Raw genomic sequence first — 18,642 nt, forward strand, 5'->3', positions numbered from 1 at the left:
CACAGGCCTTACTTAGTCCATAGTACACAGGCCTTAGTCCATAGTACACAGGCCTTAGTCCATAGTACACAGGCCTTAGTCCATAGTACACAGGCCTTAGTCCATAGTACACAGGCCTTAGTCCATAGTACACAGGCCTTAGTCCATAGTACACAGGCCTTAGTCCATAGTACACAGGCCTTAGTCCATAGTACACAGGCCTTAGTCCATAGTACACAGGCCTTAGTCCATAGTACACAGGCCTTAGTCCATAGTACACAGGCCTTAGTCCATAGTACACAGGCCTTACTTAGTCCATAGTACACAGGCCTTACTTAGTCCATAGTACACAGGCCTTACTTAGTCCATAGTACACAGGCCTTAGTCCATAGTACACAGGCCTTAGTCCATAGTACACAGGCCTTAGTCCATAGTACACAGGCCTTACTTAGTCCATAGTACACAGGCCTTACTTAGTCCATAGTACACAGGCCTTAGTCCATAGTACACAGGCCTTAGTCCATAGTACACAGGCCTTAGTCCATAGTACACAGGCCTTACTTAGTCCATAGTACACAGGCCTTACTTAGTCCATAGTACACAGGCCTTACTTAGTCCATAGTACACAGGCCTTAGTCCATAGTACACAGGCCTTAGTCCATAGTACACAGGCCTTAGTCCATAGTACACAGGCCTTAGTCCATAGTACACAGGCCTTTCTTTTCGTCATTTCTATTCACACAGATCACAAAAAAATAAAAGCCTCAAACTCAATTTAGCCTATAGAAAAACCCTGAGGTGGCACCGATTAGCCCTAAATCAGCTGGCTCTGGTTGATTTCAGCAGTCAGCAGATTGGAGGTGGTGGATGGGGGGAGTGGGGGGGGCACAGTGTTATTCCTCTAGCCTCAAGGTCACAGTTATTGGAAATGGAGACATCCAATGTGCTCACGTCTCTTTGAATGCTCACACAATGGAGTGATTTCTCTGTGTCAATTTGGCCTCACCTGATAACGACGCCCGTTTTACATACCTATGAATCACACACACACACACACACACACACACACACACACACACACACACACACACACACACACACACACACACACACACACACACACACACACACACACACACACACACACACACACACCAATGTATTCATCTGCTACCATTATATCGGAGGATTTATTTTTCTCCCCGAGCAGTGTGTACTTTTAAAAAGCAACAATGAACATAAAAGGCCTGCTATACTATCAGTGGGGTTTTATGAATTACACTAACAATGGTCTTAATAATGGAATTGAACTGGGCAAAAGGATTTCATGTGTATTGTGCCACACACACACACACACACAGTTAGAACCACCGCGCTCTTGTGGATCGTTTATTAAGATTGAACCAGGTGGCAAGTGAAGAAATTGAGAACAATGCATTAAGCTGCATTCTGTGTAGTGACCAGCAGGGGGCGACTCCTCTGGTCCCACAGAAGTCTAAGAGAAAATTACTCCTCTCTTGATTTATTCCCTCAGTAAACATTGTAAACATGAGTTTATGGTCTCAGTCTTTAGTTTCAAGTCTTCTTCAATGCGACATGATGTTCATTTAGTACATTATGGCTTATATTACAGTCAAATAGACCATAAAGCAGCAGACTTTGAGAGGTTGCATCTACTCTTCCACATTTAAAATATGGGGAGTTCTGTTATTCGGTTGCAACAAAAACAGGCGTCAACCAAGACGGTGACAGCAAAACTGCAGAACTGGATGCTTTAAAATATCATTCCACTAAGCAAAGAGCAAAGTCCTGATGACCTGATGTGGTTAACCCCCCCCACCACACACACCAAAACGGGGGCATATCATATCTCTGATGTGCAAGCAACAGAAAAAACACAACGGTGAAAATGTGTCACAACAAGTGCAGGATTAGACTTGTTTAAAGAAAGGGAAATGATGGCAGATCAAAGCTCACTGAGCAGCACGTTTTGCTTCACAATGACAAACTGAGAAACTGGATACGGGACAGAGTGGCGTGCGCCCGCCGCCGGGTTCATGAACAATCCGAACAGGCCTGACGCTACGAGACGAGAGGCGCTGACTCGTCAGTGTTTGGGTAAAAATACACCGCAACAAACATCAGGAGCCGAACGACGCCCTGATGGAGGAGATCCTCGAACAGGGTTCATCACCTTCAGATGTCCTCCAGAAGGACGGCACCACCTTGAAACTGAGCCGGACCTCTGGAGGGAAGTCTCTCTCCAATCAAACAAGTTGTACACTAATAAACTAAAAATAAACACATTGAACAAAATAACTTGTGAGTCACAACATGCAGACACGCAGAGAGAGACACTCGGAGACATATACGCAGAGAGAGAGAGAGAGAGAGAGAGAGAGAGAGAGAGAGAATCTTTGATGGCGGCAGATGAAAGGAGTCACCAGTCCTTAAAAGGTCTAATCCTGACTGGGAGAAGGGAACGTTTTACTGGGAATAACCTTGTGAGGCCAAACACACACAGAAATACACAAAAAAACCTGGAATATTCCAGAGGCTGTAGCTGATGTTGGTTTTAATCAAAGAAATGTAGTCCCATAAACAAGGAAGAAGCAACGGAGCGATTATTGCAAACGTGTGGAATAAATCATTGAAAGCACACATCATCTTTAGCTCTGCTAACTGGCCTCCTGATTCATAACCTGCAGAAACGCCCTGACGGACACAGGCAATATCTCGTATCTCGTCTCTCTCCCAATTTCTGTGGCTCCCTCTCTCCCGTCTTATCGCCATGTCCAGGGTGCCCTCCTCTCTCCGGCTCTTTCTTTTGGGTGGCCCTCAGAGCAACCCCCCCACCCCCACACACTCAGACCCAGAGCATGCACTTCAGACAGGGGGCTAATGGGAAAATAAATTACCAGCAGGCAAAAGCCCTGGCTCTGCACTTCTGCTGGAGAGAGGGGGGGGGCAACAACGGAGGGTCAAGAAATGGAAAGAGAGAAGGGTAAAGGAGACAAAAAAATGAGTGGATAGCATGGAGACTGATGGAGGGGGGGGGGGAAATGAGGGTGTAGAATAGAGTAGAGAGGAGAGGGAGCGAGGGGGGGGGGGGTGGCTTGGGAGGGAGGCAGGATTATAGCAGGAGTTCATTCCTGGTCTATGAAGTGCCTGATCATCACTTTTTCCATTATTCCACCATCTCTGGCCATCATAGAGGTCTAAAATGGCCAATAACATACCACCCCCCCCCCACACACACACACACACAACCACCCCCCTGCTACTGTACCTGGGACTTATTACTCCCCCTGCATGAAGCAGCAGTTCAGAACGGTAGAAAAGGACGTGTATGTGATGTTAACTCTAAATGCACTTTATATTGTTTACCACATTTGACTCAATTTGTCACTACGAAAAGCAACGAAACTGGCTTTTAGTGATAGTTGTAAAATATATAAAAAGTGTGAGAAAGAGCTCACCTAGAGACCTGTCAATCAGCGTGTAGCCCCGCCCTAAAGCATCTCCTGCTTTAGGGTCTGTTTGACTCTAAAGCAGGGGTGTCAAACTCATTTCAAGGTCGGGCCAGATACTGCCCACTTCGACCGCACTGACGGTCCGACCGAGTTTGACATGTGCTCTAAAGGGACCATCATTTCCCCTGGTGGACGGGAGAGCGAATGCATGTTTAACTCATGAAGCATTTGCTTCACTTGTCACACGTGTAAAGATGAACTTTGCCAGGACTCGTCTCTCTTACCACCCACTGAATTATTATCGGAGCATCTGTTGTAATCTCACGGCAGACTACGACGTGCAGCAAAAGGAACAAACTCAGTGTTGTGATGCCAGATAACAGCGGAGCTCAAGGGTTGGGTTGATAAGGTGCCCAGAGATCTCGGTCCCGATCCTCTTCATATCAAATGAGGACTTCCAGGTAAAAACAACACGGCGACTTTAGGGAATCAGAATCTCCACATCCACTCAAACCTCACTTCAAAGCTCAGTTTGTTTTAGGCCGGGCGCGGAGATCTGACAGAGCAATGATAGGGCCCTAATTCAGAGCCAAGCTGATTTGCTTAAGGGGGAAAAGGATGGAGGGAGGGGGGGGCTAAGATGGCCTTCGACAAGAAACAATTGCCCCAAGTGAGAGTCTGTCTCTCTCCCACCCTGCTCCATGACAAAGGTGTACTCTCCATGCTAAGTGACAAATCTGGGGAGACAAAGAGCATTAGCAGGGTGATGCTCTGCTCCAGTGCCTCCGATTGTGGCCAGCTCAAAGAGAATCTAATATGGATTTTAAAAAGAGGAGAGGAGAGATTAGAATGAAAGAAACAATGAACACCTTCTACCAAGGGGGAATTAGTGGAGGGATTGGATAAGGAGCTGCTGTGTGTGTGTGTGTGTGTGCATGGGTGAGCACTTGTTCTTTGAAATTCCTTTTCCATGAAAGGACAATAGGGTTCCCCAATTGTGTTTGTGTGCCTCTAGATGTGAGACGCACAAAAACACACACCCCCTCTCGCATCCAAAGGTGTGGATGAGCCTTTTGGTCTGTGCTCGCTGACGGAGACACTTAGAAAGGGTGAAACGTGATATTCAATTTGCAGATTTGTAGGTGCCTCACAGCTAACAAGCATTCGGGGGGGGGGCAAAGGTCGCACTGCTGCCACCACAGGAATTCTACTCCTCTCAGACCTATAACAAGAGCTGCTGAACATATTTAAAACAGAAGAGCTTAGTAGCATTCAGTGTTACTTGTGCTCAAAGCTACTACGAGGAACTTTCATTTAGTGACCCCCCCCTCTAGAAAACCTCATCCTGCTGCAGCAGGGTCTGACAGGACTGAGAGGGGCAGCCCTGGTTCTGGTTCTCCTGGGCCTCCTTTCCCTCCAGCGGGTCCAGCACTACGTCCTAGGTGGACTGGGGTCTGCTGGAGGCCCCTCTGGAGTCCTCTGGTGAACCTGCATGACGTCATCTGATTTCACCAGAACTACATTATTTATGTCGGTCCTGCAGAGGCAACGGGACCAAACAGCTTCTGGAAATGTGTCCTCGACACCCGTCCTGACCTCGTCCTCTGGGTGCATTTCTCCACATACAGATTTATATCCCAAACAGAGACAGAGACGTGTTTGGGGATCAGTCCAACTGTCAGTGGCAGGCTTAGCGCTGGCATCGGAGCACATCACAAGACCCTATTCATCGCCACTTAGCAGAACAGTTGCCTCAGTTTGCCAGTTACTGTGTGTGTGTGTGTGTGTGTGTGTGTGTGTGTGCACACTCCCTAAAAAGCTCGTACACAAGCACACACTTGCACGTACTCACTGTGAGCGGATCTTGAGGAGATAATGTCAAACGAGTCACCTTGCACAGAAGTTTAACCCGAGTTCATCACCAACCTCTCCACACTCCTGTACTGCCACCGCCCAAAGACACACACACACACGCACACACACCAGCCAACGACCCGCCCACGCAGGCCCAGCGGGTCAAGCTTGTGGATAAATAGGGGGATTTGCAGAGGGCCACACAGGCTTGTCTCCATCACAAGCAGCCATCTTAAGTCGCACAAAAATAAACAACCAAAACGGAGATAATATATTTTTTTTTATGTTTCTGTCATTGAACAATCGTGCCTCACGTTGAATCGCACCTGTCCGATCATAAGTCATGGCCACGGGACACATGATGTCAAAACAAGGTGAGACCAGGAAGAAGGCGGTTGAGTGAAGCGAGTTGGTAGAACTGACGAGAGCCGGTCCGACTGCCTCCAACCAGACACCAGGAGCTCAGGACTTATTGGATATACATATATATGTGTGTGTGTGTATATACACATATATGTAGCGCTGCTCAAGGAGCTTCACCCGCTCACAGTGATGGAGCAAGCACCACCTGCCCACTGCACTGAGCGTGGCCTTCAGGGAGAACTAGAGGTTCAGCGTCTCAGGGATCCAACCTGCGTCTTCTGATCGGAACACGACCCGCTTATGGTTTGATACAAAGTTTGGAACATCAACATCTCTGCGCGCGCACACACACGCGCACACACACGCAGCGAGTGAAGGCCACACGAGTAATGCGGATGCATCCCGGGTGACACTCTGTGTTTTGATGTTTATTTTGGGGTCAAACGTCACGCTGCATGAGGCAAAACAAAACCTGTTAGGCTGCTTCAGAGCCTGCAGGGGTGTGTGCAAATGCATCTATATAGTGTGTGTGAGATTATATACCGTATGTGTACACATGCACGGGGGCCGGTATGTGTGAAAGACACGGTGTGTGCGAAGCCGTGTCTGGTGACATCTGCTGCGTTGTTGGCGGAGAGCGGCGCGCAGCGGGCTGCAGGCGCCTCAGACTAAGGAGATGAAAGCCGAGGTCACGACCCGGACCGGTAGGACGAGACACACTCGCTCATACAAAGTCACACATGCAAACATGCGTGTGACACACACACACACACACACAGGAGCAAGAGGACGCCAGACGTATGAATAAACAGAGCAAAGACAAAACAAGACGCGCGGAGACTCAACAGAAAAGTCGCACACAAACAGAGGGACGTATAGCAATAGTTAAGCAGAAGAACCCCACATCGTCTGGGGCAACGGTTTAATCAGTTAATTAACAAACAGACACGCACACACTCAGAGATATAGGAGATATGGTGTGTGTGTATGCTAAAAGAAACAATAACATTAATTAATAAGTACAACTGCTAAAAGGGTAATACTGTTATTGATATCAGATACTGTTTCAGGCCGAGCGGTAATGAATAAATATTGAATAAATAACGATTACATTTAGTTTTACAGTTTGTTTGTTTAACAAATACTAAAAATGTATTACTTCAAAAGAAAGCAGATTAATTCATTGGTCATTTGAGAAGTTGGATTGTTATTTATGATACAAATGGTCACACCTCATGGTGGCTGTAGCAGTCAGTCAGAAGACCGGCCATGTGACAGGGTGGTGTGGTGTGGATTAGGGGGCCAATAAGCTTATTAGGGCGACAGGAGGGACCACCCGGCCTCCCTTGCCACCTACAAGCCACCAACACACACACACACACACACACACACACACACACACACACACACACACACACACACACACACACACACACACACACACACACACACACACACACACACACACACACACACACACACACACACACACACACACACACACACACACACACACACACACACACAGCTTAATTCTGGTGAGTAATTTGCTCTACAGCACACGAGTCGTCTGTGCTCCAATGAACAAAAATAATACATTTTAGCTGCGTAGTGGCAGAAAACAGCAGCATTTAGAGTTGTAGTAGTGTGTGTGTGTGTGTGTGTGTGTGTGTGTGTGTGTGTGTGTGCGCAAGAGAGAGAGAGTGAGAGTTAGAGAGATGCTGTAGGGAGGGGTCCAGGCATGGGGAGGAGGGGGATGGTGGTGGTGGGGGTGAGGGGTAATCACCAGCATCTGTTGCCTCTCCTCAGGGCAATTCATTAGATTAAATTAATTTGGGGAACGTGTGTGAATGCCCCCCCCCCTTCTCCCTACAGTTCAAAATGAACCCTGTAAGCACGAAGCTGTTCCTTTCTTCCTAAACTATTTAACAAACGGGGGACGAGCAAAAGGTGAAAACTTTTGGAGACACATGCCTGCACACGAGCACAAATTAATCCCAATTTGTCGGCCTCGGCGCTGGAGAAACTTTTGGGATTTCATACTTCATACCAGCTTTTGTCACCTTTGCGTGAATAGCCGAGGGCTGAAATAATTGTGTTTTTCTTCCCCGAGGCCCAGTCAGCGCTCACAAGCCACTGGCCTACGTAATGTGTTCCAGACAGAGGGAGAGGGGGGGGGACACACACTGTGGCTGCGGGTACAATGCAGACTGTGTGTGTGTGTGTGTAAAGGTGAGGGAGGTGGGTCGGCCGGTTTTTCACTGTGTGCGTGGTGAGATGACGACGTGACCGTGTGTGACTGCATGAGTGTGCGCCAAGTGGGAGGAATGTGGCGTGGAGACGGCCTTGATGGAGTTGGACGTGGTCCACGACATGAGGGGACATCCCCTCAGAGGGAGGACTGGGAGGGAAAGAGGAACTAGGAGGCAGGGGAGGAAAGGAGGAAGTCACATGGATGGAGAAAGGAACATGAGAGCCAGTTAGGTTTTAAACCAACGCACAGTAACTGTTTTAAAACCGGGCAAAGGGAAGCAGAACATATTTATTTATCTAAACGCCTCTGATGAGACGATCATGTCAAACGTTGGTAATTTATAAAAGCAACTTGAATGGAATGATTGTGTAGGTTTAAAGTATAAAAGGAAGGGGTTAAATGTTTACACTCAGAGCCTGTATATTATAATATATATATATATATATATATATATATACATATACACACACACACACACACACACACACACACACAGGCTGTCAAGCGAGATGTGGCAGAGCAGTCTCTGAGTGACACTGATGTAATGTGAGAGAACGTGTGAGTGTAAACAGATGGGGTGGGAGGTGTGGGGGGCAGTGAGAGTGGGTCTTGGAGTGTGTAACATTGTGTATTTAGACATGATAGCTTCTCACTTCATATACAACAGTCCAGTGTGTGTGTGTGTGTGTGTGTGTTATTTAAATCCCCCTTCAAAGCTTTGAAGATGAGGGAAGTTGGGTCTACCATCTCCAGCTCTCGTTGACACGCACGCACACAAACGCGCACGCGCCTGTCAGCACAATGCCCTCAAATACAGCGGTCCAATCTTTTGACTAAATTTGCACACCTTTTTGATAATGCGCCTATTTGAAAAAGGGTGAAAGGCGAGGCCAGCATGCAATTTAGAGATACTAGCGTGTAGCCATTTCCCTCTCTCTCCCCCCACCTTTTGATTGTGCGATTGGCTTTGGCAGACGAACAAACGGAGACGAGGGGAGAGCTAGTGTTTGACACTGCCGTTTTCAATGACAAAATACAATCAAACCGGGGGCCAGTAATTCGGCGGGGAGGGATTAGCCGAGCGCGAGGTTGGGCCCCCAGATTAGGACGAAACCACAGCGCGAGGGATCTTGAATTTTATCGTCTCCGGGCGCGCTCGGCACAATGGCGTCTCTGCCCCCCCCCCCCACTCCCCCGCCGTCTGATGAGGGGTCAGGAGGACTCACCTCTTCTCTTCTTCTGTTCCGGCAGTCATTCATTCATTCATTCTTCCCTCCTGACTTTATATTAGCTCGGGTACCTGAAGCGGTGTTAGTGGTGAGGGGGGGAGGGGGCTGTCCACACATTCAATCACACATGTGCAGAGCCAGAAGTAAATGTGGTCAGATATGCACAGGGTTTGGATACCTTTGTTATTGACCCACACGCTGACATGAGGAGGCGATGTTTGAGGTTTCACAGATCCTAGACTGCCCCCTTGTGGCCTGTCTATAAAAGGGAGACACTGCGTTGCAGCAGCAGTGCTGCTTGATGTACGTTGGAACTTTTGTAATTAATATTATTTGCATAAATGTATTTCTATATTTTTATTTCTATAATCATTTCTGCCATTGTGTACACATGACATCTATTGTGTGTCCGTCCCGGTGAGGAATCCTCCTCCTGATGTTCTGAGGTTTCTTCCCTTTTCCCCCCCATCAAGTTTTTCCTGTGAGGTTTTCGGGACAGAGGAGGTCGCGTGTGTACAGACTGTAAAGCCCCCTGATGCTAATTTGGGCTATACAAAATAAATGAATTGAAAAAAATAAATAATTTAAATTTGATTTCATTCAGTGAATTCAGTTATTTTCCATGCTATTATTAATTACAGGGGGATCCCATCCCAATCTAATCTCCTCTGTTGGGCAGCATTTGTTGCATGAATTATGCCATTATTATAGCATTAAAGACAAATATTGTTTTCAGTATTTTTTCAATTATTTCAGAAATACACCAATAACTATCATACCTTTGACCTCCCATTAGACTCTTTTTTTTCTTTTGGCATCTCATCATTGCCCCCCCCCCCCCTCTCACTCCCCCCTCAGAGGTCTCCATTCCTGCTGTCAGGGGGCTGCTGACGCTTTGATCCTTCTGTCATTAGTCAGGTATGCACAGAGAGAAACCGGCAAAGCCATAAACTTGTCTCTTTCTCTGCCTTTCTTTCTCTCCCTCTCTCCCACGCTCTGGCCGGAGAACACCGGTTGACCTGCTTGTCTTCTCGGCTTTGCATCAAAGACGAAAAAGGTAGAGACTTTTCTGCCGGCGTCCCTTTGAGCTTGAGGCGTACAAGAAGTGACAGCATTCCTGAAGGAAGAAGGCTGAGGAGGTCTGTGTTCGTCGGTCTCTGGCGGAGTCAGGACATCGGTTCATCTCGGTCACTCTCAGACCTCGTCACGACAAAGTTCTCTTTGACGCAACGTCTTCCCTTGAAATGCTTCAAAAAGCATTTAGTGCAAAGCCTGCAGAACCGTTCCTTGTGGAGGACTCGATGAATGAAATTCTCCAAACGTCAACAAACATCAGGCCTTTTCTTTTCCCCAAACGTTAAACACAACGAGTGACAAACTGTTAGGGATAGAAACGGTCACGCCTACAAGCGTTCGCTGTCTGATTGGATGTTAGCAAGCGTGACGTGTCTGTCACATGAACGCTATCGAGGAGAAAACAAACAGCGATGATGCCACAGATTCCTTTCAACATGGAGAACCAATTTCAGGCGTAACAGGCTCGCTCCTCCCTTTTTTTGCAATCTGTTTTCTTTGACAACTAAACCAAGGACAGTAAGAATATCCTCTTCTTCCTGTTGACCCAGTCATGCCCAGTCAATGATCTTCTGGTATCATCTCACGAATAATGCTGAATCGACATATGGACGGAGATCTAAAAGGAAAACAGGGTAGTGTGGATGTGGCCTTAGTCCATTTAAATGGACTAAATAAATTAGTTGGAGAAAACCTGCACATTTGGCAGACGCCAGAAAAACAAGGCTTTTAGTGGATTTAGTGGAAGAAGGTGCCAGTTGAACCCAATAGAACTGACTGCAGTCTGTTTAGGGGCAGCTGCAGACACTCCTACCGCTCCGATGTCCTAATTGGTCAGTCAGACACAAAAACCTAGGAAACTAGGGTCCAAAGTCCCCCTCCAATAGTTCAGGAGAGACCACATCACTTCACTGCCACGTAACGCGTTAGTCATACTTCTCTGGCTCAATAAAGAACAGGTCCACGTGTCGGAGTCCAGACGGAGAAAACACAAGCAAACCACTTGTGAGCGCCTCGTCTCCGGGTCCCTGGCAACTGGCCTCCTCCCCGTGCATATTCCATCCTTCCCACTTGCTGTGTTTGGTTATTGACCAGGAGTTTCCATCTAACGCTGCATGGGCAATCAATGGAGCCCTTGTTGGTAGTTAGGTTACTACTCAATGTCACACAATCACACCTAAAGTTTTCACAGCCTCAGGATGCAAACAACCCTTTAATCTCGCTTTTAGAAATGCACGCACGCACACACGCACACACACACACACACACACGCACACACACACACACACACAAGCATGTTGTAGCAGAGCCTGACCACAAGGTGGCAGTGCCTGTATGCATATTGAGACACGGTTTAAATGCAAGAAAATCTTTACTTTCATGTGAGCTCACCTTTAAACAAGAGACTCAATCATAGGGTGCACTTGTATCCCATAAGATGGAAGAAAGTAGAAAAACAAAAGGTGTACTCACGTTTTCAATGACAAACGTCCACTCTTTGTCTTCAAACTCCTCTGCATGGGGGTCCTGCAAGGGCCATAGAATGCTTAATATTACAAATATATATACACACACACACAAAGGAACCAATAGAAGGAACGGTATAATAATGATAAAACACGTGGAGCGGACTGCAACCAAAACATGAACACAAACAATAATTTCGAATCATCACGCAACCCATCATAAAAATGCTCAATAACTCATTCTTGACACTATTCTTCTCATGAACAAGATATTTTTATTTTGGTGATGAATGTGCCACAATATTCATGGTGTAATAAGAGGAGATCCCCCACACCTCGCTCTCCTCCTCCTCCTCGGTAAGGAGGTAACTTTTTATTACATGCATCCTGGTTTTAAAGTAATGTAGATTCCTCTCTTGTGTTTGTATTTATACACTGTACATGTAAACATACACACACACACACTCCTACTCTATACTGCATTTGACAGTAATGGAGGCAGCAAACCAACAACCATCTCCGTCCTACAGATGACCTTCACTGACCTCCAGCTCGGACACCCAGATACACAAACTGGACACACAAACACATGTAAACCCGACTTAACTGCACTGCTGAAACAATAAAACGTGAGACGTCTTTTAACGTACTCTCTTAGCAGGAGATTCCAGCCTTTTAAAGATAAAATGTAGACCCTGTACTAGAAGTATTTTCAAATCTACTCTCTTCTCTATCAAATTACAAAACAGAATATGTACTGCATTTCCTGGACTCACTTTTGTAGTAAACTGTAACAAACACATGGACCCACCAACCAGCCACCTCATCCTGCCCTTATTTCAACTTCTTCTAAAAGTCAACTGACATCATCAGCCATCTGGGTTTATTCTCGGTGCCTTTTGGTATTTAGTGACAGGATAAATCTTTTAAATCCAACATTTTGTTGTTAACATTTTGTTGCATTAAGCTCTTATAAGCTTGGAAAAAGCTTCCCTGGGGGCTGGTGGTCTCTCTGCTGCTTTCTGAGCAGTCACACTGAAGGTACTTGTTCATTTCAGCCTCCTAAGTGAAACTACGGCTGCCTGCTTGTGTACACCTCCCTGAGGAACAGGCTGGAATAGTGCTGAGCCCAGCTGCTTCCACTGCAGAGCTCCAGGGCCAAAACAGAGCATCTTTAAATCACTGTTTGCTCTGGTCGGCACACCGCAGAAACAAATACATAGAGAGTTGATTTATTTTTACAGATTTAGGACAGTTATAAGTAATATTATCTATAATGTAAAAGGGACACTTGAAATACGGCATGAGGTCTCCAGAGACCGATGGTCCTCGTTGTGCACCATCCTGACTTTGGATCCTTCCTCTCATGCAACAAACAGCATATTATTGTTAGTAAGTGCTGACTCATTTCTAAATCATGTTTGTGAGTTGTACAGTATAACCGCAATCTAACATGCAAGCCCCTAAAGACAACGTTATACAGCTTTATTATTATTATTATTAACAGGAGGAAGGAACTGACTTTATTCATTATTGATAAAACAGATGTGGGTGAACTGTGCCTTTAGTGCCTTTGCTTTGTGTCCGATTACAGAAACAGCTTTATTACTTCCTGTGGGACAGGAAGTGGACCCAGAGTAGAGAGATACTGTGCAGCACACAGAGACACGGCGTGGCCCAGAAATCCACGCCAGATTTAGCCTTGTGTAAAGAAAATAAGAACTACTACACAGAGCAGACGCGGGTACACCGTATATAATGGTGTCAGGTGGTCGTGTTGAGACACCCGGAGAAGGAACAAGACACGGAGCTCTGGCACAGCAGCAGATACCGTCTGCACTGGATGACTAAACAGACGCGGCGCTTACCTTAAAGAGAGTGACGGTGATCTCGATGTTCTCTGGCACAGGCCACACCACCACTCCTCTGTAGGGGTTTTTGATGCCAGGCTGCCAGCTGTGAGCCTGCAGGGCAGATGGACAATAAGTAGTATTTTTGCAACTGGGAAACTTTGGTTTCCTTCAATTTTGCTTCAGGATGCCACTCCTCAAAATACAAACCTTGGATGATTTCCGCCGACTCCTGCGCGTCCAAACCACCACCAGTTTGTCCGGCTGCCTGTGAGGAAGGAGGGAAAACCACGGATGAGTACTACATTTTTTCGACCAAGTCTTTTTAAACTTTATTTTTCTATTAAAAATTGCAACCAGAATTTTTTTGACATATTATTCCATGACATTTTTCAACCCTACATACCTCAACTTTTTTTCAAAACATTAATTGACCTAATATCTTTAAACCTTTCTACTTTTTCCAACCTATCATTTTTTTCCCGTGACATATTTTGACATTTAAACACAATTTATATATTTTTTAATAATATTTTGGGACTCTTCGAAAACATTTTTAAAATGTTTATTTTTAAAATATTTAGACTTTTTCCCAAAACATGAATCAACCTAATATTTTGTACTTTTCTTGCCAGGTTAATCCACCAACATTTATCAGCTTGTCTCTCAGTTTAAAACCACACATTACATTACATGTCATTGAACTGACGCTTTTATCTAAAGCGACACACATTGCTTTATAACACATGCGTGACATGTTTGCCTGGGGAGCAGTTGGGGGTGGGGTGTCTTGCTCAGGGACACCTCGACATGGCACATGGAGCAGCCGGGATTCAAACCACCAACCTTGCGGTTCCCAGCGCATCACACTGCTCCGTGCGCCACCACACAAACTCACACTAACAACAACGGGTACACACACCTGCACAGCCTCTCGTGGTATGAATAAATCATGAGACACAGCTCAACCTTGGCTTTGCCTCCGTGGACTGCATTGCACGCGAGATAAATCACACACACGCACGGTGAGTGTGAAGCACTGAAGGAGGCTGACCAGGTCCACGTCAATCACACGGCACGAGACACGTCCTGCCTCTGAATCAAAAGACGGATTATCCGCTTCGTGCTCACTCATCTTGTTTGTATAACGTCAACGTGACATTTGTTTGGAGTTTGTATTAAAGTTATTGTTATTAAAGTATTACCGACGCAGACAGGTCCTGGTGTTAGAGACACAGAGCATTAGCACAAACATTAAGAAAAGCATCGTGAGCTGCTGGCAATGTTTCCCATCTGCTTCTAGTCAGTAGATGACCATCAAGGAGTTAGTAGAGTCCACGTTAAGGTTTATATCCGCCCCCTGTTCTCCAAACTGATGCTCAGCTACTGAGCCTGACCTCTGACCTCCCAAGGAAAAAAAAAATAGGGAGCCAATTTTCCTCCAGGGCTCAATTAAAATCGCTTTCTTCAATTCTTCTGTCTCTCTCTTTCAGAGAGATGGATACATTTCGCTGGCCAATACAAGCTTATGACGTATTGCATGTAATGTTAAGTAGTAGTTAAATACTTTCTCATTGCCCTTCATGTTGACACACAGGAAGTTTAAGGTTTGTGCTATAATTACCGGTAATAAATATGTTATTAACATGCTAAGACAATGGCTTAGGACATATTTAAAAAGGCAGAGTATGTTTGCAACCAAATACACTTTTCTCAAATTGGGCGAAGAAACAAAAGAACTAAAACCAGGACTCTGGGACCAAACTGGAGACCACATCCACATCCAGAATGAATTTATATCAAAAAATAAATCCATTCAATGATGGAAAATGGTGGGTGAACACAGCTTGTGGTAGTAGGTGGTGCCCCGTGCGTCAATGATTTCATTATGCAGCCTGTCGAGTACACCACTGGCTTTATTTGCACATGGACCAGTGTGTCAAAGACTCACTGAGAGAAAAACAGCAAAAGGAAAGGAATGACAGAGACGAGACAAGTGAGGGAAAAGGGCGCAGTGAGAGAGAAAAGAGAGGGAGGATGACAGGCAACAATGTCTGCCTCCAGGGGAGGCCTCGCATAGAGGAGCTATTGTCCAACAACACAGGCCATATCAGAGATATGCAGACTCACCCCATCACTCTCCCCCTTTGAACTGTACTGCCTGTGATTACAGAACTATTCAAACCAACCGCTTGCAGGTCAACTGACTTCTTTACACTTTGGCGTGTTGACCTTTGTGGGCGAGTTAAGTTCAGCAGGAGCGGAGACGGCCGACACACAACACAGACAAACCCTCCTAGATTTATATCTGAAGTATTTAGCTACAGCTCTGCAATCAGTGAACATGTAGGAGTTTAATGTTTTTCTCAAATAACCAAATGAGAATCTCAAGTAACCACCAGTTATTGATGACATTTTTCATCTTCATATGTTATGCCATTTTTTGTTTTTGATGCAGCATATTGAAATGCAGCATTACAACTATAATAAAACATAAAAATACACTAACATTTTTCACAATAAACTCAGTCAGCTCCATGCTGCTCAACTGTATTCTGGCTGTGCAGGGCAGGGAGTAGCTCAGCAGCCGCTGCAGGTCTTCATCAGGGTCCTCAGCTCAGCCACAGTGCTGCTTAGGGATTTAAGGCCCCGTCAGCGCTCGCAGCTCAATACAAAATCATGTGCTTATGGACACAAGCAAAACCAAAGCGGTAGTAAAAACGACGCTTTGAGCTGCAATTTCGCACATGAAGCAGGGCAGCTGCTGGCTGCAGATGTTCAAAAGGAAGAAGATGGAAATCAGGAAGGAAGACACACCGTACATCTATTACTATACAGCTATTTTATCAGAGCTCAGAGGAACAAGTGGGTTTATTTTTACAAAAGCTTGTATTGGATACAGTTTCCCACAGATCCAACATCAATGTGCAAGCTGCCAGGTGTTCTCCTTGAAGTTGGTTCCTGAGGTCTGTTTTTACCTGAAGATTAAGTAAAGTGCTAACTATTGTTTGTTAAGGGTTGGGACTCCAACATTTACACACAAAAAATAATATTTTCAATACAAAGGTCTTCGTGAGATGCCAACCTTTCGTGAACTTTCCCCAGCCGTCTTCTCTGCACCAAATAGGCCGGGCCACGCTTCCGGGGATGATCTCGTTTTCAGGGCACGCGAGACAGACGCGGTGTGCACAGAGAGGGGGGGGGCTGTGTGTATGGCAGCAAATCACTGTCAAAATTCGAGGGCGCAAATCGGGTTGATGCGCGCGCGTAAATCAAACATCCGCGAGCAAATGTCCGTCTCACACGAGATATTAGAGACATAAAGAGAAATTAGTTTGGCGGCTTGAATGTGCTTAGTATGCATCTGCCTGCATGCTTGGAAGTGGAGGGTGGGACAGGAAATTGCCCTATCTTTCCTGTAGGCAGGAGGAAATAACCACTTCACATTTGATACGTCGGCCCCCAGACCAGCATTGAACACACAGATTGTTATGAGACACAAACATCTAGGAGATGTAGTGCAGAGTTCTTTGAGATATAGCATCATGTATTTTTAATAACATCATGTCTACTTTGCCCGCTTCAAAAAGACTGGTGCTTATTTGAAAAGCCCAATTAAAGAATACATCTACACTGCTTTGAAAGTGCAAGACTCAGAGCATGATTGCCTGGCTTGTAGCTAGCTATGCTAACAGCAGTAACAGGACGTGGGTCGGGCTGAGGTCCCCCCCCCCCCAATAGCTGTTAGCTTGAGTGCTTTTTCTTAAATCACAGTAAATTGGTTTGATTTTACTAAAGTCATGATCGCAATGAAGATCTGTTTTACTGCACAGCCGCTGTGGAGGGTAATATACCTTTGAGGTACACAACACATGCCAGTATTTCTCCCCAGGAAGAGAAAGACAGCGAAGGTTGAAATTAGTGGAATAATCAGGGTACGAGGGGAGAAGCATGATCAGGATGGACTAACACTCAAGTTCCTCAGGAGAAGGAGCTGTGACTGTCAGTCATTCAAAGACATTGAGTTGTGGAAGATGAAAGATCCCAGACTACAGTGGTGAGTATTGAAACACTGCCAGTGCGTAGAATTTATACATTATCCATCCACTCCAATCCCAAACATCCTCTACCATGAATATTCATTTAAACCACGATGTAACAATGCAAAAACCGATTTGTGCCCAAAAAGGCACCTTTGCTGATGCAAGAGAGCAGTTGAATCCACAGTGTGAAGCTTTAACACATCGCGAACACCACGTCTTCTGTAACGCATTCACAAAACAGGGAGCTTCCCGTTTCCAGCGACGTCGGGGGCTGTTTAGAATACTCGGATCGAACAGGAGGACCCAACCTCTCACATGATAGAAAAGAGACGCCTCGCCTTCTATTGCAAACCAAGTCTTAAGGGTTGGGTAGAAATAAAAGTAACCTAAGTATAGACGTTTAACGGAGAAATTCACCTGTTAACAAGTAACCCCTGTGATCTGTATGGCTAATCCACAGCAGCCTTGAACCAGTTAGAATGAAATAAACACTATTAGATCAAATGCTTTCAGATATGAAACCTCAAGCTCATGAAAAGATTAGCAAAAAAATGTTTTCCTGACCTACATGTCAAATTCTGAATCAGCAGAGACAGCAAGAAGAGGATGGTTAAAAGTGGGAAGTGAGAAAGAGGAAACCGAGAGGAAGGGCTGCTGCCCCATCAGTCACACTGTGACCGTTACTATGAAGACAGATGGAGCTGTCACCCCCCTCCACCACCTGAGAAATTGAAAGGTGTCCCTTTTCACCACCCTGATGGCTTCATTTCTTGCATCTGAACCATCTTATTGCGTACTTTCTGATTTATTAGTTTTCCCTCCCCAAAGCAAAAACTCTTCATTTGTTAAAATGTCTTCTTTTCACCCATTTGCATCTGTCAGCTTCTGGATTTATATCCAATAAAAAGCAACTGAAGTTCTGATCGATCAATTGTTTTTTATCACATTTATTCATATTAGTCAATATGTCACAACTTCTCATTTTAGCCATTGGTTGCTGTTTTCATTTCAGTCAATCGAAGGTCACTGGGTTCTTCCACACTGACAGTCCCTTGAC

The 18,642-nt window shown here is 45.6% G+C and overlaps 1 protein-coding gene across 4 annotated transcripts in view; it reads right to left on the reverse strand.

Moving 5' to 3' along the window:
• The window catches only part of ehbp1 (EH domain binding protein 1), a 76,300-nt gene that overhangs the window by 48,003 nt on the left and 9,655 nt on the right, over window positions 1-18,642 (reverse strand). For all 4 annotated transcript variants that reach the window (XM_062566463.1, XM_062566462.1, XM_062566464.1 and 1 more), the window contains exons 3-5: window positions 13,753-13,810; window positions 13,561-13,656; window positions 11,700-11,753 (exon numbers count right to left, since the gene is read on the reverse strand). In XM_062566463.1, coding sequence (XP_062422447.1) covers window positions 11,700-11,753; window positions 13,561-13,656; window positions 13,753-13,810 — 208 coding nt within the window. The remainder of the gene's footprint in view (window positions 1-11,699; window positions 11,754-13,560; window positions 13,657-13,752; window positions 13,811-18,642) is intronic.

Source organism: Pungitius pungitius, chromosome 13 (assembly GCF_949316345.1).
Source record: "Pungitius pungitius chromosome 13, fPunPun2.1, whole genome shotgun sequence".
NCBI lineage: Eukaryota > Metazoa > Chordata > Actinopteri > Perciformes > Gasterosteidae > Pungitius > Pungitius pungitius.